Source organism: Rhincodon typus, chromosome 4 (genome assembly GCF_021869965.1).
Source record: "Rhincodon typus isolate 14 chromosome 4, sRhiTyp1.1, whole genome shotgun sequence".
NCBI classification, from domain to species: Eukaryota; Metazoa; Chordata; class Chondrichthyes; order Orectolobiformes; family Rhincodontidae; genus Rhincodon; species Rhincodon typus.
Genome location: NC_063335.1, coordinates 94893877 through 94916764, shown reverse-complemented (window position 1 = coordinate 94916764; position 22888 = coordinate 94893877). Strand labels below are relative to the sequence as shown.

General features: G+C 39.5%; 1 protein-coding gene across 1 annotated transcript in view; it reads right to left on the bottom strand.

Annotated features, from left to right (window-relative positions):
• Positions 1–4630: 4630 nt before the first annotated feature.
• The window catches only part of LOC109911010 (DNA topoisomerase I, mitochondrial-like), a 105951-nt gene continuing 87693 nt past the window's right edge, over positions 4631–22888 (bottom strand). The window contains exons 17-23 of the mRNA XM_020510244.2: positions 19510–19695; positions 12411–12479; positions 12192–12306; positions 9825–9952; positions 6924–7018; positions 5624–5773; positions 4631–5283 (exon numbers count right to left, since the gene is read on the bottom strand). Coding sequence (XP_020365833.2) covers positions 5181–5283; positions 5624–5773; positions 6924–7018; positions 9825–9952; positions 12192–12306; positions 12411–12479; positions 19510–19695 — 846 coding nt within the window. The 3' untranslated portion in view covers positions 4631–5180. The remainder of the gene's footprint in view (positions 5284–5623; positions 5774–6923; positions 7019–9824; positions 9953–12191; positions 12307–12410; positions 12480–19509; positions 19696–22888) is intronic.

The following is a 22888-nucleotide window of genomic DNA, read 5'->3' as shown; positions in this document are numbered from 1 at the left end:
GACCCTTCTTCAGAAAAAGGGTCTGAAGAAGGGTCTAGGCCCGAAACATCAGCCCTCCTGCTCCTCTGATGCTGCTTGGCCTGCTGTGTTCATCCAGCTCTACACCTTGTTATCTCAGATTCTCCAGCATCTGCAGTTCCTACTCTCTCTGATATAGATGTGATATATTTGGATTTCCAAAGGGCAGTTAACAAGATACATACCAAAGTTGATTACACAATATCGCAGGTGTGAGGTGTAACATACTGGCATGGATAGATAACTTAACAGGAAAACAAACAGTTGGCATAAATGGGACATTTTCCAGTTACTAAGATGTAACAAATGGAGTGACACACGGACCACTGCTGGGTTCTCAATTATTAACAATCTGTATTTTTAAAAAAACTTGTATAGTGGGACCCTAAAATGTAACCGCTAAATTTGCTGTTGACAAAAGATGTTAAGTTTTTAGGAGAATATTGGGAATCTGCAGGCTAGTAGGCAAAATTTTGGCAGATGTAGTATTAGAAGTTATCCATTTTGGGAGGAATAAAAAACAATATATTTTTAAAAGCAGGAGATCTGGATGTGCTTGTATATGAATCACAAAAAGGTTTGCTCCAGTTCTGCAGGGCATCGATAAGACTGCATTTTCGGTTTCCTTTATTTTAAAATAAAGTTAGTTGCGATCAATGCAATACAGAAAAGACTAGTGCAACTGGTTTTTGAGATAAAGGGGTTAGAATAGGAGGAAAGATTTGACAAGGTTAGCCTATAGCCACTGGTGTTTTGAAGAATGACGTGTGGCCTAATTGAAATGTACAAGATCCTGAGAAAATTTGACAGGGTAGATACTGAAATGATGTTTCTCTTTGCAAGACAGGCTACAGCTCAGGACACTGCTTAAAAAGACATCTATATTAAGATGGCAATAAGGAATAACGTTTTCTCTCAGTGCATCATAAATCTATGGATTCTTTTCTCCATAGGGCATTATACGAAGGGTCATTGGATACTTTTAAAGTTGATATTAGATTCTTGGTGGACAAGGGAGTCAAACGATGACGAGCACGTGGAGTGACCACAAACAGACCAGCCACAATCTTATCGAATAGCAGAGCAAAGTCAAGGAGTCCATTTGGCATACTCCTGCTCCTAATTGATACGTTCATACTTTTGCTTCCTTGCTTTTTCTCCAGTTCCACAATTAGTATTCCAATTTAAAGTACCAGTATGGGAACCATGAAAAACCCCTGTGGGGGAGTGCTTTACAGTGTTGAAACCTGCAGTTAGCACGAATGCTGCAGCTATATGTCAGTGATAAAAATGCCTCCTGGTTAAATAGTGAGGATCTGCATCACAGCCACAGACTTTTGCCCAATTCCTTGTCATTAACATAACACTTTTTGAGCATAAAAGGTGACATGGGTGCTTTACACATTTAAAATTCACTTGTAAATAATTTACATTGCATTGATCTTATGTTATTAATATGCATCACTTACTTGTTGACAATATCTTAGAAAGCTAGCACTGGCAGAGCTCTTGCCTGGCATACAGTAATGATCATCGAAGTGCAGGAGCCATTTTCATTATTGTGGAAAAAACATTTGTTCCCTCTTCACTGAATGTTCATGTTAATGTACAGTGTTGTATTTACCCTCTGTGGGACATGGCTGAACTGGCAGGCTCAGCTAACATTGTAAAGGACATTGCTCAAACTGCCTCAGATAAGTAAAATGTAGGTAATGTCAAAGCCTACAAAGGACTTTGCCAACAAACAGCTTGAGATGGACCTACATGTAGACACTGATTTTTCGGTACCATATTTTCTTACCTTAACAAACTGTTCTTACCATATCAAGGGCACTAGATTTTCCCCCTTCATTCCTCCATATTCCCAATATTACCCTGTATCCCCCTCACGCAGATCTCTTTTACTCCGCAATTCTCCAATGTCATTGCACCACTGGTTATCCTTGTGTATTCTGAGCTTGCCTGCAAACCTCAATTCTACTGTGCCCCTGCCTTGCGCCAGAAATCTCAACAAGGAAAACCACTGATGCCATCTGGTGTACACTACCCTATAACAAATATAAACCAGATACGACAACATTCTCATCCTCTCCTCAACTCCCGACTGATCTTGCTGGTGGAACTTAGACGTTTTACTCTCAATGAGTATTCATAGCATGACAATATATTACATTGACATGCTGCTAACTTTATCTCAAAGCTCTATTGGGAATCAATATCTTCCATCCCACTTCAGTCATAACACATACGTTTCCCATTTTTGTGGACACCATAAAATCACCCCATTAATTCTTTCTCTCTCAGATTTTGTCAGGCCCGTGAATAATACTTTTTAAAAAGTGATTTTTAATTGAAAAAAATTAACCTACTTCTGCTTTGAGGGGAGGAAATAAACACAAGTGGAGCTGGAAAAACAGCTGAGAGGCGAATACAAGAATTATGAGCCAAGGTAGAAGAGTGAATGGATCTTTACACAAAGATTTGAACTTAAACAGTACCTTTGACAATCTCAGAACAGACCAATGAAGTAATATTTGAAATATACTCTTGTAATATATGGAATATTACATGGGGTATCCAGGCTTAAGAGATTTGCTCAAGATTCATGAGGCCTTTGTTAATAGGTTTTTAAAAAGGACTTGCACAGATCCATTAAAGATTTTAATTTACATAAATTCAGATTCAGAACTTGATGCAAAGAAATGAAATTTGCAAATAATGCTAAACTGAGAAAAGTAGCAGGCTCGGGGCAGAATTAATTGAATTAAAATAAATAACCAGGAAAGTGGGTGCGATTAAATGCAAGTATACCAAAAAGAGCACACTTATTCTGTGAATATTGAAATAAACAAGTATAATAAAGGTCTTAGTACTAGGAAATACAATAAAATAAACCAAATGTGGAATAGTCATCCATTGGATGTCAAACTATATAGCCAAAACAGTTGTCAGTGGAGATAGTAATCAAACTTTTTCATACTCTTAAAAACCAAAAGAACTGCGGATACTGTAAATCAGGAACAAAAACTAACAGTCCCCATTAACAACTATTCACCCTCCCAGCCTGATGGTTAGCAACTCCTTTGTCTGTCCAACTGTCTTTCTCTCTCTTTGGGCTCTATCCTATCGTTTACTCCCTACCCCACCCACATCCCTATTTTCTGCATATAAACTGACGTTTTCCCGGCCACCATCAGTTCTGAGGAAGGGTCACTGGACCCAAAACGTTAACTCTGTTTTCTCCTCCACAGAGGCTGCCAGACCTGCTGAGCATTTCCAGCAACCTTGTTTTTCATACTCTTGCCAGATGACAGCTTGAATACAGCATCCAATCCTGAATGAATGAATTAAGATGAAACAAATGAGTTTCCTCCTCTCCAATTATCCAATGATTGTTAATCTGAATTATTTTAGGAATATTTGTGGTGAAATGTTGAAAACATTTGGTTGAAGCAGAATGAGACAATTCTGAATTTATTTGTGGCTGGTCTGCCCTTTCAAGTCTGCCATAACAGATTTGATTGTATCTATTAATTGAACTACATTTCATTGCCCTTAGTTAATTGCAATAGATGCTGGACCCAAAACCTTGTTTATCCTTCTTAAGTACACCTAGCTCATCCGTGGTATTCTGGACTGAGTATCACATCCTTCTCTTGAAGCAAATTTGGTCAAATCACACCTAACAAACTCTGCACACAATTATTTCTTGGAGGCTCTGTATTGGATTTATTTTATTAATTCTGTGGTGGAACATTTGTCATGTAAGCAACTATTACAGTACTACATTACAAGAGAGTAAAAGTAAATTCAAATAAGGGAAACAAATTTACAAAAGGAGAACAGATTGTAATGTCTATCAATAAATGAAAGAAATACTCCCTTTTTGCTTATATGGCATTGTGACCATGATGACAGGGTTGGAGAAATTAAAGATTTGAGATTCACTTAGCTGCTTGCTGGCTTCTTTTTGTATAGGTCTAATATTTTTCCAGCACTCGTGTTAGTTCTTCAGATTTATCTGATACTTAGATGGTGTTAGGAAGAAAAATACACTTATCAGAAAATCTTATGCTAGGAGCTAGATTCAGTATGAGGAGAGACTTTTGATATTTTCTCTTTTGACTGTTGCCTTTCCAGTTAGTCCTTAAACTTGTTATTTCTTATCCACTCGAGTCCAACACCAGCACCTCCACATCATACACAGCAAATGGAAAGATTTTGAGTACATGATTTTCTTTAAACAAGTAATTTCCTCAGGATATTTTCAAACGTTGTTTCTTTTTGTTTTAAATGACTTTATTACACAACATTACATATACAACACCATATATAAGCATAATATTTTTAGAATATTCTCATGTGTACCATTCTTAATATACAATTAATTTGTTTCCCTTGGTTTCTTTCTTAGGCCTAAAAAGATAGGGATTAATTGACCCTAATCCTTGACTAGTACTAATCTACAAACAACAGCGCTAGATGCTTGAATTTTCTAATCTTCTTTAAAGGGTATTGTTTCCTTACAATGTTTTGTAATGTTCACTTTGTTTTTGCTCTATGCTTTTCTCTCCTAATAGCTTGAGCTAGACAGATACTGCATTTTTCTTTATTTTAAGCAATATTCACCCACAATTGCAATGATTGTGTACTTTACAGGTAACCATCATCTCTTTTGGGCTTCGTTGAAAGTCTTGCATTTCAACTCAGACCACACAAAGATCAGCCATTTTAAGTTACCATTTGCACATGGCTACAACTGTACAAAACAAGGGACATACATTTAAAACAAACTGCCCACAACTTTCAAAACAAAAGTTTAGAGGGAACTTGCAGGTTAACATTAACAACTTTTAGATGATAACGAGATGTACTAAGGCACCATTTAATTGCATGCTTACTCTTAACTGGCCCATCACTTCCCAATATGCACTTATCAAAGCATGCTGCGATACAGCACTGTTATGCCAAAACTTTTACGTATTTCAAAACTTTCATCTTAATTCTTTCCAAATTAACATTTTCTATCAACTGTGCAACATAGCAACTGAAAAAAATTTCAACATATTGAAAGGAACAAATTCAATGAAGTGTTTAAGTACAGATTTTTTTTCCACTCCCTGAGATACTGTGCAATTGTCTTCTTCAATGAAGAATTTCTTTTAGAATTCAAAATTTTCATCAGTCATATCGATGGCCCAGGCAAATTTCTCTCGCTGTGTCTTATTATAGATCTTCTCAATAGGAACGTGCCATTTCTTGCACCTACAAAGACGACATGTAAAGGGATATGCACATTACATTTAGCCAGCAATTCTATTATCATTTCATAAGGAAAGACTATTCAAATATTTAATACATTGACAAGGGTTAATTGGTTTTATTAAATTCCAGACGAGGTAACACGAAAGATCAGGGTACATGGTGAAGGAAAGAATGAAAAACAAAGTGTTCTCTCTAATGCTAACTGCTTGGCACACAAGTATCATGCTTGAACAACTTAATTTCTTCGAGTTTAGATTATGCAGGATATCAAATTACGTCAATCCAACACTCAACCGAGGTTCAGGTAGTGTATGTTAAAAGCTGTCTGGTTCTTACTGACCAAGCAATGGTGATTCTGGGATCAAGATAGTTGAGTTTGGACGTGCCCAATGCAATCTGTTTATTCTCCTCCCTGTCTGTTGCTTGAACTTCCAATTTCATCAGTTGTTCTTCTATCCTCTGTAACAGCTTTTTCTTCTTCTCTACAATCCTGTATAAAGAAACTTCATTAGAGTCCTTTAAGAATAGGATATTTTAAATGTGTTACTTTCTATTCCTAGTCTCCTTGGTTCAACACCACAAATAGATCATTTCATGTTTCTTTAGGAAATAATAGCAAACTTAAGAAGTCTCAATTTCAGGCTAAACCTTCACCTCCGTTTTATCACCTCCATATCAAGACATTTATTTACTTTCTTAACTGACGAGGACACAATTCATAACTTCTTTCCCTCTCCTTCATTACTGTGTCACAAAAGGGAAGGTGACGGCCTAGTGGTATTATTACTGGACTATTAACCCAGATGCCCAGGTAATGTCCCAAGGATCTGGACTTGAATCCCGCCACGGCAGAGTCTAATAATGACCATGAATCCATTGTCAATTGTCAGTAAAAACCGATCTGGTTCACTAACATCATTTAGGGAAGGACATCTGCCATCTTCATCTGGTCTGGCCTACATGTAACTCCAGACCCACAGCTATGCAATTGACTCTTAAACTGCCCTCTGGACAATCAAGGATGGGTAATAAATGCTGGCCCAGTCAGTGATACCCTCATCCCATGAAAGCCATTTCTAAAAAATTCATTCATCAATTGTTTTCACTCGACATCTTATATAATAATGAGAAGCTCAATCAATGGAGGTAATTCAGATATTGGGGTATAATAAGAGAAACAGAGCTAGGTCATTCAGGGATAATGGCAGGGATCATTCTTTTATGGAAAGGGTAATGGAAATTTAGAACTCTCATCTGGTGACAACAAGTGAAAATATCAAAACAGGGTGTGTCAGGGAAGACTATTGAGGGCTATGGGTGCAATGCTAGTAGATCTTGTTAAAATTTACATCAGTTATGGTTTCATTAAACAGAAGATGTGGATGGAGGGGGCTGAATGGCTACCTTCGATTCCTAGCCCACTGATGCTGGGCCAGCTCTATATTCATATTTAACCAACTAAACAAAGTGTGTGAAACTTTTATATATTTACATATTCTGTTTTAAAGTAAACAACTATTTGCAGCCAGTTAAACAACAAAACCTGAGATTAACACATTTTATTCCATCCATTGAAGGTCATTGTTTTAACAAGTGGTTATTTAATTAAATCTAAGAGATCCTGTTCAGGAAATACTCACTGTTTTGATTTTTCATCTTTTTTAACTTTGTAGTCCACCTTGGCATTTTTCAGATCTTTCTTTGCTACTGCAAGTTGTTCCTTTTTTGTTTCAATCTACGAATAGAAAGTATAAACTCTTTTTAAAAAAAAAAAAATTGTCATTGTTGCATTTAGAAACCACCATTCCCATTATTGATTCATATGTTTATCTGTCAGACAGGAATACCACAAACAGTCTCCCTTTCTTCTTCCAGGAGGTTTATCTTTAGCCACTCACACTGAACATTTCCCTAATGTGAGACTTAACATATCAATCAACTGTAGTAACCTTCAACAAATTCTCATTAAATGCACTGGAGACTAGTAGGTGTCAGAATTCTGGCCAAGTGGCACTGAGGCAGATTACTGTATCCCACTGCTAATGCCAATGCTGGCAGCCAAAGCTGGAAGAGAATTCCAGTGCAGTTCCATATTACAGCAGTAGGTGGTGTTGAATCTCTATTTGTTCAGAGATGAGACAGTCCTTTGGAACAAGTAGGTCTTGAATCTGGGTCTCCCACAACTACCTGGGCTATACATCTCAACCACTGCTTCCTGTGAAGACTCCATTCCATTTTCCCAGTTCCTCAGTCTCTGTTGCATATGTTCCGACAAGGCCAACTTTGACAAGGGATCCTCTGAAATGTCCACCTTCTTCCTCAACTGAGGATTTCCCTGCACTGTTGTCAACAGGAGCCTCACCGGGTCCGACCCATCTCTTGCACTTCTGCCCTCACCCTCTCTCTTCCCGCCCGCAATAGCGACAGTGTTCCCCTTGTCCGTATGCACCATCCCACCAGTATCCACATTCAGAAGATCATCAACCGCTATCTCTGCCACCTACAGCAAGATGCTACCACCAAACATGTATTCCCTCCCCTCCCCTCCCATGTCCAATTACCGCGGGCACCGTTCCCTCCAGGAAACCCTGGTCCACTCTTCCTTCACTCCCAACATTACCCCCACCCAACAGCCCCATGGCCCCTTCCCCTGCAGCCACCACAGGTGTAACACCCGCCCATTTACTTCCTCAGTATCCAAGGGCCCAACCATACCTTCCACGTGAAGCAGCACTTCACACAATCTTGTCTACTTCATTCACTGCTCACAATGTGGTCTTCTCCACGTTGGGGAAACGAAGCATAGACTAGGTGACCAATTTGCAGAACATCACATTCTGCTCATAAAAAAAAAACACCCTGAGCTTCCATCAGCCTGACATTTTACCATACAACCCTGTTCGCCAGGCCAACACCTCTATCTCAGGCCTGCTGCAGCGTTCCAGCGAAGCTCATTGCAAGCAGGAAAAACAACACCTTATTTTCTGCTGGGGGCCCCTGCAGCTCTCTGGACTCAATGTCAAGTTCAATAATTTTAGCGCCTGAACTCTCCCATGTCCTAGCCCCCTACCTCATACACCAGGCCTTGTTATCACAGTCTGCCATTACACACAACTATTAGCCACTAACAGTCTCCATTAACAGCTATTCACCCTTCTAGCCAGATTGATATCTACTCCTTTGTCTGTCTTAACTGCTGTTCTCTTTAGGGCTCTATCCCCACCTATTGTTTACTCCTTACCTACCCCCCGCAATTCTATCTTCTGCATACAAACTGACATTTTCCTAGCTACCATCAGTTTTGAGGAAGGGTCACCGGACCTGAAATGTTAACTATGATTACTCTTCACAGATGTTGCCAGACCTACTGAGCTTTTTCAGCAACTTCTGTTTTGTTTCTGATTTACAGCATCCACATTTCTTGTGTTTTTATTTTGAAAATACTCAATTAAGGAGTAAAGCATGTTTCAAGTAATCCAACATGCATCCAGTACTAGTTGAGTTGACTTTTAAATTATTTTATTTCAAAACAAATATAGCTACATGCAGATAGTTACAAGTACCATGACATCCGAGCTGCAATCTGTGCAGGGCTCTCAATTATTGTAGGGAAATGTGTTCTTAATTTTGTCATTGAATAATTCAAATCTTTCAACATATTTCTCTCTCTTAAAATACACAGCTTGTAACCCATAACACCGTGTCAAAAAAAAGAAACAAGTCTGCTAAGGATAGCAGGTAGTGGTAAGTAGACCATAAGTGGCTCCAAAGTTATGGCACAATATCTCAAACTGAATCAAAAGCATCATGTTCAATTTAAGAGATGACTTAATTGATGTTCTAAGGAAAATGGGTTGTTCACTACAGTGAGACTTTGAATAAAAATTAATAATCTTATTAATTTATTAGTTTTTTCTCTGTAGAGAAGTTCAGTGAAATATTTCAAGAAAAAGATAACTGTGGAATGAGCAATGGAAGGCCTTGCAACAAGATTGTAGAAATGGAATTCAAACAGTACAGTGGCTCAGCAGTTAGCATTGCTGCCTCAGCTCCAGGGACCCGGGTTCAATTCCACGCTCAGACACTCGTCTGTGTGAAGTCTGCACATATCTACCGATAGTTGTGCAGGTTTCCTCCAGGGGTTCCGGTTTCTTCCTACAGTCCAAAGATGTGCAGGTTAGGTGGATTGGCCATGCCAAATTGCCATTGGTATCCAGGATGTGCATGCTAGATGGATTAGCCTTGGGAAATGCAGGATAACAGAGAAATGGTGGGGTGGCAGCTCTGGGTGGGATGCTCTTTGGAGGGTTGGTGTGGGACTCGATGGCCCGAATGGCCTGCTTCCACACCGTAGGGATTCTATTATCTTAAAGGCTTTTAGAGGAAAGATTGAAATATGGTGAAAATTTGCATAGAAAGGCTGAGAATCCATTAAAAATTAATGAATTTGTTTGTACTAATGTCCTGATCTTACTTAGTTAGCCCCATCCACTGCAATGGAAATAAACATTTGTTTGGTTGTGTTTATTTCTGAAACTTACCTTGGCCTGAATGTTTTTCATGGCTTTCTCATAAGTTTTTGGGGGTGTCCTCTGGTGGTTACAAAGAATGGCCACTGCTCTGTTAGCTCGATTGTAGGACAGGATTTTTTCTGCGATACTTTCTTCAGCTGAAAAGAAGAAAAAGTAGTAAGCAACATCACTGGTCAAGTAATCATTGTAAAACTGGAAGTTATTTCAGATAAGATTTTAAAAACACCAGCTATCACATAGCTATGTCACGTTGTGAAAAATCGTGGATTACTCAGTCACTTGAGCATTCAATTACATCATGGCTGAATTGGGTCTCAACTCCACTTTTCCACCTTTCATCTTGCCTGATACATTAGTCCAACAAAAATCTATTTTCAGCAGGTCTGGCAACATCTGTGAAGGAAAAAACAGTGTTAACATTTCGGGTCCGGTGACCCTTCCTCAGAACCGAGGAAGGGTCACCAGACCGGAAACATTGACAGTTTTTGGCTTCACAGATGCTGCCAGACCTGCTGAGCTTTTCCAGCAACTTTGTTTTTGTTCCTGATTTACAGCATCCACAGTTCTTTTGGTTTTTATTAAAAAAATCTATTTTCCCGGTCTTCAGAGCTTCAATTGTTTTCAGCATCCACAGTCTTTCAGTGGGGGGAAAACAGTTCCAGATTTACACTACTCTTGGGAGATAAATTGCTTCTCAATTCCATTGCTTTAATTTTGCAATGTAATAATAACCAAAATTTTCTTTGTGGTGTTGATGAAAGGATCAATAGAAGTCACACAGGAGGCAAGTCCCCTGCTCCTTACTGAAATAGCTCTTTTATGTCCCGAATGAACTGAGGCTCAGTTCAATGTTTCATCTGAAAGGCAGGGCCTCAGAGTGTAGCAGTTACTCAGTACTTCACTAGAGTGTCAGCCAAAACTCCAATGCTCAAGCATTACGATAAGAAATGGGACTATAATAACACTTCTCCATAGCATTCTCAGTCTATCACACCAAAATGAACAATTTATAAATGAATGAAGGTTATGGAAAAGAAACACTGGACCAGAGGATTTCATTCTTGATACTACAGGTTTAAAGAGAACTCACTTCCTCTGTGGACACGGACATAAGCCCTGCATGCCTAAAATGTTCACTTGCTTTAAGAATAGGCTGTGTTTGTTGACAGTGCAGGCTACAGCAGACACTGAAGTTGCAGTGGTGGTCATGTCAGTCAGTGACAGAACACCATTTTGGATACCTGCCGATTGCTGCCCCGCTCTCAATCTCTCACAGCCTTACTGCCCTACCTGCCACTCACTGTCCCATCTGTCAACCCTCTTGTGAGCCAGCACCCAAACATTTGTGACCTCTGAGTGAATGGTCGCAGCAAGGGAAGTTTGCATGTGGTGCATCGAATGAGATGACAGCTACTAGGGCATGATGATAGCAGCCGCACACATTTGCTGCTCCAGTAAGCTCTCAGGAAATGCAGATATGGATCTTTTGAGCAGTGACAGTGACCACTGAATTGCTGCCGTGCTTATAAAATCAATGACTTGCTGCACTCTGCAGTTTACCAGATTCCTAAGAGCCCAATTTTCACAGTAAAGTCCACTGGGGGACTCTGTCACAGCAGAGATGAGTTAGGGGAAGAAATAACACACCATTTTGTACTACATTCGCTGCCACATGAAAAGCTTAAAAGGTCCAGGTTTAATGTAGGAGAAAGGTAGTTCAGGTTAGGGGAAAGCATACAAGGCATATTTCAGGGTCAAGTATGTAGTCCAGGTGTTAGACTAGGTTTTAATCTGTAATGTTTCATGGGTGACTACCCAGATAAGTACTGTAGATGTATCTGAAGTCTCTGATTCCAGCTCAATCTGAGGCATTTGCAGAGGGTCACAGAACAGAGGAATTGCTCATGGGAAATTGAAACATTTGCACATATTGTGTGACAGGGCCACTTAAAAGTCCCTGTGTGCATCTCCAGTTACAAGTCTGGTCTCAAGAGACTGATCATTTGGCCCGAAATGTTTTAAATATAGATATTGTTATAATGCACTCAACGTGAAAACCATCTCCCAGAAAAATGGTCTTTTATGCTGTGATGTTGATTGCAGATAAGATTTGGCCAGTTCACTGGGGATAATTCTCTTGATCTTCTTTGAAATGATGCCATGGAGTCTTTTACACCCACCAGAGCAGTCAGATGGGACTCATTAAAAATTTGATAATGCAGCATTTCCTCAATGCCATACTGGACTGTCATCCTCGATATTTGGGTTGAAACCATGGAATTGAATTTGAAACCAAAACCTTCTAACTCGAGGGGTGACAGTGCTACCCACCCACGTGAACAAAAAGCTTCACTGTTAGGATAACTATTCACTTACGATCAGTCAATTCAGCCAACTGTTCTTGCAACGTGATGGAAGCATTGTATGTTCGAAACACTTTGGCAGTGAGCCCCTCCATTAACTCCTGAAGGTGTTTGTTCAGATCAGAAGTCTAAAAGAAAATACATTACTTTCATATATAGATATAGTGAAAAGTTGATGAAACTGCATATTTGTCAAACTCACTAAATGTAGATACATCTAAATACAACATACATTCAATCTGTCAAACAGGTCATCTGCAGGATCCTTATTCTCCATGAACAATTTTAGATTCTTGAACACCTGGTAGAAAGAAATACAAACAAACATCACTCTGGAATTGTATATGTTGTACAAATGGAAGAAATAAAGAATTTTACACAGAGCCTTTCATGAATCCAGGGTGTCCCAAACATTTTACACCCAATAACAATTATTCCTGAATTGTACTCATGGTTACAATACAGGAAATGTGGAAGACAAATTATATACACTATTGATCCAAATCAGCAATGAGATATATGCCCAAACAAATCTACCTAATTAAATCAGGCTGAGGATTAATGTTAGTCAAGACAGAAGAGAACTCTATTGCTCTTTTTCAAGTATCCCACGGAATATTTTGTGTCCAGTTGACGCAACAGACAATCTCAATTTTAACATCTTATCTCCTTATCACAACCCTAAAACGCGCAACAATAGAAAGTGTAGATGTGGACTCAGAATTCTAGAGAGTGGCTTGAACTCAACCTACTGACCCAGAAGGGAAAATACCAACTAAGCCATGGCTGACATTTTGAGGCACAGCTGTAGTACTGCCGGGGCTATTCTGTACAGCCAGCATGGACTCGATAGACTGAATAGCCACCTTCTACGCTGGAAATGACTCTAAAGTAGAAAGACAATGTGATCACAACTATTTCATCATAATTCAGGATTAGCAACACACAACTTTAAGCCTGCTATCCCATTCTGATCAAAATGCCAGTCACTCCCGAGATTTTAGTGAAGTTTAATAAAAAGACAAATAAAAAGTTCAGTGTCTACTTGAAATACAATGAAGTATTCAGAATTGATATTTTTCTTCCAAATTTGGGAGATGAATTTGGACAGATGAATTTAACATGCTGTTTCTGACAACAGCATGTCGTGGAGTCAACAAGACAGGTTATAATAGACTTATGTGCAATAAAATAGGATTGATGATGATCTCGGAATAAGCACACTGGGTACCAGCGACCACAATCTGGTTGAATTTCACACAGTTTGAGGGAGAAAAAAAAAAAATTGTGTCCAGGACTTAAACTTCAGTAAGGGCATGAAAGCAAAACCAGATAAAGTGAACTGACAAATTAGGTCAAGATACAGGTCAGTAAAGATGCAGTGGCAAACATTTAAGGGATATTTTCCTCCTAATTCACACACTAGATACATTATATGGAGAAAGAAAAGTTCCAAGGAGAGGACTTACAATCTGGGGTTAGCTACAAAGTTTAATATAGTACCAAATTTAAAGGGTGGCAAGTCAGAAGATTGGTTATAATATTTAAAAAAAATGTACTAACAATAAAAAAAAAACAGAAAAATTAGAGTACGGGAGTATGCTATCTAGAAATTTAAAACAAATAGTAACAGTTTCTATAGGTACAAGTAAGGAATTTCTCATCCAAAAATCTTGGAACTAACTATCCTTCGGATCAAGAATACTTTTTTGGTTTTTGGACACAGTTATCCTATCGGTCCATTTGAGTCCTTTGCAAAAAAACATAAATCTTTGCTTGGCCTGAACAGACCTGCAGACACTTAGAGTTCAGACCAGTGGAAAACACTTCGTTTTTTAGGTCCAATTGGTCCAAGTGAAGTTCTTTTCCAAACAGTGTAAAGTCAGCATGTCTACAGGTCTGTTCGGGTCCACTTTTGAAAAAGACCTTCAGTTGTTAGGTCTTTTTGATTTTTTGATACATGGACAAAGAATACACAAACTATATTTTAAACAAGTTAACAGAATGAGCAGTGGTAAATAGTTGAGGATTAATAATAGAAAAAAAATGTCAGATGAATTGAACCAGTATTTTGCATCAGGTTTCACTAAAGAAGAAATAAGTAACATTATAGAAACAGCAGTAAATCAAGAAATGGAAGGGAAGGAGGAATTCAAGAAAATTAGAATCACCAGGGAAGAAGTAATCAGAATATTGTTGGTGCTGGAGCAGACCAGTCAATGGGTCCTGCTAGAATTCATCATAGGGGGTTAAAAGAAACAGCTGAATAATTTATGCATTGGTTTTAATTTTTCTAAATTCTCCAGATTCAGGAAAAGCTGAATTAGAAGGAAAATAGTAAGTAAGTATAGCTTCTTTAAGAAGCGAGGGAGACAAAGCAGGAAACTACAAGCTCTCTGTCAGGGGGAAGATATTAGAGACAATATGAATATATGAAATGCAGCACTATAAGTAGGTCATTCAGCCTTGCAAACATGTTCCATCATTCAAAAAAAGTCATGGCTGAGCCATTTGTGATCTGAATTTCATATTCCCATTTATCCCCCAATAACATTATTCACTTGCCTGACAAAAATCTAACTGCCTTTATTAAAAATATTCAATGACCCTGCTGCCACTACCTTTTAGGGCAGAGAGTTCTAAAGTCATAAAACCTTCAAAGAAAAGACTGCTCAACTGTTCCACAAGGGCAACCCTTAATTTAAAAGGCATGTCTTCTAGTTCTGGACTTGCCCACAGAAGGGAAATATCATTGCATGCCCAGCTCATTTTCAAAATCTTAAATCAACCACTTAAATGATCCCTTGCTCTTGTGAACTCCACTGGAAATACTTTTAGCCTGTCTCACTTAGCCAAACAAGAATACCCACTCATTCCAGGTATCAGCACAGTAAATGTCCTCTGAATTGCCTCCAACGCAGTTTTTTTTAAAAGAATAGATATAAAGAGACCAATTTAAACATCCATTTTGAGATGTGTGCTCACCAATGCCATGTATAACAACATCTTCACTTTTATGTTCTGCCCCAATGGTAAGAAAGGATGGCATCCCATTATAGCCTTATCCATTGTGTTAAAGCTGCATACTAACTTGCGACTCATGCACTAAATCACATCCATCTGCACCTCAACAGTTTGCAAATGAAAAATTTCAGGTAATACATGAGGACCCTGATTTTGGAACATCCGATTTAGATACTTACCGATGCAATCCCATCCAGGGATGTAATTTTAAATAATAACACATGAATATTTCCTGTACTTAAGACCGACAACTTTATATTATCCTGCATTGTGTTCTGACATGTGTACTAATTGACTTGTGAACAGACTCAAGTACAGAACCCATTCACAAATTCTGTCAAAGTAAACAGCTTCACAATTTCCCACATTGTATTCCATCTGCCAGATGTTTGCTCACTGACTCAAGCTATCTATGCCCATGCATACATAGTCAAATAGCACAGAAATAGTCCAACCCGTCCATGCTGACCAGGTATGCCAAAATTAAATAGTCCCAATTTGCCTGCATTTGGTTCCTCTAAACCATTTCTATTCATGTACGTGTCCATACGTCTTTTAAATGTTGTAACTGTACCTGTCTCTACCACTTCCTCTGGCAACTCATTCCATATACACACCACCATGTGTGAGAAAAAGTTGCCCCTTAGGTCCCTTTATAATCATTCCCTTTTCGCTTTAAACCTATGCCCTCTAGTGTTCGACTTCCCTATTTTAGGGAAAGGACCTTGGCCGTACACTGTCTATGCCCCTCATGATTTTACAAATCTCTATAAAGATCACACAACTCAGCCTCCAACGCTCGAGGGAAAATAGACCCAGCCTATCCAGCCACTCTGTACAACTCAAACCCTCTAGTCCAGCAACATCCTTGTAAAGTAATTGCTATACCCTTTTTAGTTTAACAACATCTTTCCTATAGCAGAGCAACCAGATTGTATGCAGTATTTCAAAAGTGCCCTCACCACTATTGATAGGATAGAGCCGAAAGAGAAAGACAGTTGGACAGACAAAGGAGTTGCTAACAAAGGAGTTGTCTTTCTCTCTCTTTGGGCTCTATCCTATCGTTTACTCCTTACCCCACCAACCTCCCTACTTTCTGCATATAAACTGACGTTTTCCCAGCCGCCACCAGTTCTGAGGAAGGGTCACCGGACCCGAAACGTTAACTCTTTTTTCCTTCACAGACGCTGCCAGAGCTGCTGAGCTTCTCCAGCAACTTTTGTGCAAAGATTAACTTCTGTTTACTGTTTACAACCAGTTAATTTTCGATCCGTGTTAATATGTTAACCCCTACATGAGCTTTTGATTTCCACAATAACCGCTTTTGGTGACTGCTCATCAAATATCTATAGGCTCACCTTTATCACTACATGTTACTCCTTCAAAAAACTTGAATAAAACTAGTTAAATTAGATTTCCCTTTCATGAAACTGTGCCTATTCTTGTCGATTACCTTGGAGTTTTCTAAGTGCTCAGTTGTAGCTGCTTTAATGAATAATTCTAATACTTTATCCAGGCATCCAGCCAACTGGCCTACAGTATTCTGCTTTCTTCCCTACTTGAATTAAAGGTCTTCTGTATGCTACTTTCCAATCAGATTTCTGAATCTATGGAATTTTGGAACATTAACACTAATGCATCTACTACCTCATTAATCACTTCTTTTAAGGCCCTAAGATAACCAGTGAACCTGGAGGCTTGTCAGCTCGCAGCTCTATCAGCTGTGATCTTATTAGGCCATAAAATACAGGAGCAGAATTAGGCCATTCAGCCCATCGAGTCTGTTCTGCCATTTGAGCACAATTGATAGGTTTCTCAATCCAGTTCTTCTGCCTTCTCCCCACAACCTTTGATCCCCTTACTAATTAAGAACCTATCACTGTCTTAAACTTAATGACGTGGCCTTTACAGCAATGAGTTCCACACAGTCACCACTGTCTGGCTGAAGAAATTCCTCCTCATCTCAGATCGAAAGGTTTGTTCCTTCACTGGGGCTGTTTCCCTCGATCCTGGTCTCTCAAATCTTCCCCTCATCCTTCTAAACTCCATCAAGGACAGACCCAGAATCCTCAACTGCTTCTCATATGACAAGATCTGCATCCTCAAGATCATTCTTGTGAACCTCCTCTGAATGCCCTCAAATTGCAATACATCTCTCTTTCTATACGGGACCCAAAATCTCTTAGAATATTCTATGTGTTTTAAGCAAAGCCTTACACAGCCTCAGCAGTACATCTCTGCTCTAGTTTTCTAGCTGTCTTGAAATGATTGCCAATATTGTATTTGTCTCCCTAATTGCCAAGTGAAGCTGCATGTTCACCTCAAGAGAATCCTGAACTAGGTCTCCCAAGTCACTTTCTACTTCAGACTCCTGAAGCCTTTTCCTATTTGGTGGAGCATGTTGAAGGAGCTGAGTGACCTACTCCTGCTCCTAATTTATATATTCATATTTTGAGGAAAATATTATTGATACTCTGTTGGAGGTACCCTATGGTAGAAGTAGTTGATGAAATAAGAGCACCTTACCCAATGGCTCAGGGGATTTAGCCAGGGTAGAAAATATACATTTCTCTACAGTATAGCCTTGCGCATTTCCCCTTCAGGTGAGGCAGCTGTTCACACTGCATTCAAGTCCCAACTGACATGAGATAGTAGGAATTGCAGATGCTGGAGAATCTGAGATACCAAGGTGTAGAGCTGGATGAACACAGCAGGCCAAGCAGCATCAGAGGAGCAGGAAGGCTGACGTTTTGGGCCTAGACCCTTCTTCAGAAAAATGACCCTTTTTCTGAAGGAGGGTCTAGGCCCGAAACGTGAGCCTTCCTGCTCCTCTGATGCTGCTCGGCGTACCGTGTTCATCCAGCTCTACACCTTGGTATCCCAATTGACATGCTGCTTTCTGGCTGCTGCTCTTTCATTTAAGTGCTCAATCAGCATTTCAATTCTATTTTGCAGAAGTCTCTACAGATAACCCCAAGTTTCATGTACCCTAATTTGTGAACCACTATAGTCGAGAAACTAGCACCATCACAGTGGCATAATCTAGGCTGTGCTTTTGCTAATGCCTTACAGGAAGTTCATAACCTCATTTGTCATGTATGGCAGATGCTTGCTGCTTGAGTAGGTTAACTGTTGCAGCAACAAGTCATGCAGACCTGGAAGATGATAGGTTTGAATCGTGTTGTCAATTTAACTAAATGCAATTGGAACAGCAAAAGGAATTAAACATTAGCATTTGAATCTTCACATTTGGAGGAGCAAGAACACTATAATCCTGCAAATCAGGACCAAAAACAGAAGTTGCTGGAAGCTCAGCAGGTCTGGCAGCATCTGTGTAGAAAAAAATCCAGAGTTAATGTTTCAGGCCCAGTGACCCTTCCTCAATCCTGCAAATGTCTTATTAGTAATCATTTTCCAGTGATTGTACATGCAGGATTTACTTTTGATTATTCCTTTCAAAATGTTCACATGAACGCTTGTGATGCTTGGCAGTCTGGTTGTCATATTCCACTGTGATCAAGGAACCTATGAGCAAAAATTGTCTCACTTGAATTCATGTTTATTAAAATATGTGGTCACTGGTACATCATCTGCAATTCTTAATGTTCATCAATCCATGAAAACAGAGCCAGATTTTAACCATACCCATGAAAGGGTCAGGAGTTGATAATATCTGAATTAACGCGAGTAAATTATGATCTATTTAGCAACCTCATGTTAGTCCACTCAATTTGATTCCATATAGGGTATAAGTTCTTTTAGAGATTTGTTCATAGAATATGCATGTTCCTTGCTGGGCCAACATTTATTGCTATCCCTAATATCCCTTGAATGGAGTGGCTTTCTTGGTCATATCAGGGAACAGTCAAGAGTTTTAATACATTGCTGAGGGTGTGAAATCAGATATAGGCCACATCAGGTCTTTTTTTCACTAAAAGGGACATTACTAAACCAGATGGGTTTTTGTGAGGATTCATAATGTCACAATTAGACTAGCTTTTTTAATTAAATAGTTTCGTTCAATTCAAATTTTATTTGTCACAGTAGAATCTGAACCCATATCCCCCAGAACATTCACCTTAACATCTGAATTACTAGTCTAGTGACATTAGCACTATGCTATTGTCTCTCCCATGCTTATCTGCATGGCTTAGTATTACACTTTTGATATACTAGATCACTCAAAGAATTTGTAGAGATTTTAAACAATCGTACTTAAGTAACTGACTCAAATCACATTGAAGCAAATTAAAAATGATGGATGTTATGTCGTGCAGTGCATTGTTCACTGGAAATGAACTCTGTACCTGTTTTTCCACTGGAACCTTATTATAGTATCTAATAGAGTCCTTTCCAAGGAAGTCAAATTCTACCACACACTGCTGCCCGTTATCATTTTCATGCAACTTAATGTGTTCAACACGGAGTGAGCAGCAACCAACTGTGTCAGCAGTCTCTCCTTCCTCCTTTTCGTTCCCAGCTCTTAATGCCAACTATAAAAGCATAGAAAAATAAAAAAAGTTATTTAATTAAAGACACAATTTAAAGCAACCATACAGAGTTAAATTTTTAAACATTGCAAGTAGATTGCCATTTGAAGGAATTTCTCTAATTTTCCATTAGTGTAATGACTATAGTTTGAATTTTGCAGTTATAATGACTGTAGAATGGTTAATATTCACCATTACTGTGAAGCACAGAGAGACCTCTGTCATCTGCATACGTACAATTAAACAATCAAACCTCAAATAATAGCAAAGAAAGATGACAACGTCTGGATGACTCTAGCACTACATGATAGCCAGAAACAGGAAGATGGTGCAGGCAAACTCAAGGCAAATGAATTTGTGATCCAGGAAGGAGGCCTCGAGACACCTGGGGCACTTAGAAAGACCTGTACTAGCCAGGAAGATTGAATGTGAACAGGGCGGCTACAAATGTACATGCTAAATGGTTAATTACGGATGTTGCAAAGAGTTCAAACTAATTTGGAAGGGCACCAAGACACAGCACTGGAGAGAAAGACATAGTGTATAATCCAACAACCACTGAAGAAGACGTAGGCAGTACAGGAAGTAAAATGGAGAAAAATGGTAAAGTAGGCTAGCATGATATTACACATTGATATTAAGTGTTAAACTAAGGATGAGGAGCTACAGGCACAACTTAATCACAGACAGATATAGGAATAATTTATTAATGGCTACAAATATCTTAGAGGGCATGGGACACAAAAAGGGAAGGAAAGGTGGTAGTAATATTGATCAAATATTACAGTTCTACAGAGGAAAGTGAAAATGGCCAAGCGGACGACATTTGATTTTAGTGATTTGCGATCAAGAACAGGTGGGCTATAAAGACTTCCAAGCAAAAAATGATCAATGGGAGACTTTTAAAGGCAGTGTTAGCTTGTACATAGGCCAAATATATATCCATCAGGGCTAATAAGATAGGGCGTCAAACGCTACAGCTCCCTAGATGACAAAGCAAAGAGATATTAAAATAAAGCAGAATAGGAGACAAACATCAGCTATAGAATATAGAGAAATGGGATGAAAATGGCAACAAGGAGAGCAAAGAGAGTGAGAAAATATTAAGGAAACAAAAGGGGACGTCAAAAATATTTAAAAACGTAGAAAAGCAAAAGATTGTTAAAGATCAGGTGGGTCCATTCAGGCTAAAAACAAGAAATCTTTTGGAGGCAGTGGATGTAACAGAGGAAGTAGTAAAAGAGAAAAGTTAAATCACCTGTGCAGAGATCCACATGTACAACTATGGCATTAGATCAACCTTGTTACCTCTAATATGACAGAGACAGCAAGCCAAATTAAATCAGCTTCACTAACACAACATAGTGAAATTAAAATATTCAGTGACACTCAAACTTGTCCAATTGTTCCTAACCAGATATTATGATTAACAATCTCAGAAACTAAGTTTAAATAAAAAATAACAATTTATTGTTAATATTGGTACTTCAGCAGAGCAAAACTAAACAACAACGTAACCTATTTAAGGTCCACCATTGAGGTCCAACTTTCTTTGTTTGTAAGCCCACTCATACACAGACACAGTTAAGCGATAAATTAAAAGGAAATTTCAAAAAAATTGTAATTTGCCTGTTTGATAACTATTTCAACTATAAGTACCAGATCTTTATGTAATCATTGAACAATGCGTTGTATTACAGGCACATGGAGCCGTATCTTGCTTTAACTCTAAAGTCACCGGTTGATGCAAACAGCTTCCAGCAGGGTCCGAGGAATATTCACTTATTCCATACAAACAGAGATTCTTTTCTCAAAACATTCAACAATTCTTTAACCAAATATAAAACACAGAGATTAAAACTCAAACACAGGTTTCCAGTCAAGTAGCTCCCAAGCACACAGCCTTGGCCTCAAAAAACCCACTCAAAACCAGTTCTATGGTTTCTCTTTCTTTTCCAACATTCTCGGTTGTTGGTCGGCCAGCACTGGATTTTCCTTGATTGACCAATGCAACATCCAAACAGCTCCCAGTTACCAATAAATCACCAGAACTACACTCCAATGTTCTAAGGGAGGTAGCAAGGATATTGTGGAGGCATTGGTTGTGATCTTGGAACTACTGGAGTCAGGGAGGGTCCCAGATGAGTGCAAAATAGCCAATGCAACACTCCTATTTAAGAGAGGGAGGAAGATGTCAGGAAATTGTAGGCCAGTTAACCTGACCTTTGTCATTGAGAAGATTTGCAAGTCCATTATTAAGAACAATACTGTACAAGTTTATGGTAAAATGGGGCCAAGTCAGTACAGCTTCATCAAAGGAAGATAACACAGTGTGGGGCTGGAGGAACACAGCAGGCCAGGCAGCATCAGAGGAGCAGGAAAGCTGACGTTTCGGGTCAGAACCCTTCTTCAGAAATGGGGGGGGTGCTGGGTTTGGGTGTACAGCTGCTGGCTGGGTTGGAGCTGGCTGTGGGGGCGGAGTTAGTGAAGTCGTCAGCAACGTCGGTGGTGGGTGGGACGATGTCAGTGTTGTCGGAGGTGTGAGCAGTGACGTCGGCAGAAGTGACATCGTCCTTGATGTTGGCCGTGGGAGCGGGGTCAGCAGCGGCGTCCTTTACGTCAGCGGCACTCAGTGCTGGCGATGGAAGCGCCAGCATCCACGGTGAGAGTGGTGGCAACACAGCCATGGTTTGCAGCATTGGAAGTGACGTGACCGGTGTCGGCAGATGTGACGAGATTGGTGGTGTCAGTGGGTGAGGCGATGGTGGCCACATGGTCAATGGCGCCAGGCACATTATGGGGGAGGTCCTGGGTAGGATTGAGGACTTGGGGAATGGAAGAGGCCTGTGTTTGGTGGCAGGCATCGGTAAGTATAATGTACATACGGTTTCTAAATGTCAGACAGGGCGGAGTAAAAGCACTGGTTGAGGTTGTGGATCCTGCGAAGAATGAAAAACAGAAGAGGTCCTTTGCAAGTCTGGGAGAGGGAGGCTCTGAGCTGGGGTAGGCTTTATTGTAGGGCCAGAAGACGCCAGCTCATTGCTGAGAGCAGGTGTTTGAGGAGCCGCAGAGAAAACCGTTTTTGGAGGATCTGAATGTTCTGTACGTAGCGGTTGTCACGGTCAGGGCCAAATTGGGAATGGCCTGAATGCAGATCGCAGTCCATTGGGGATGATCTGGTTCTGTAGGCAGGTAC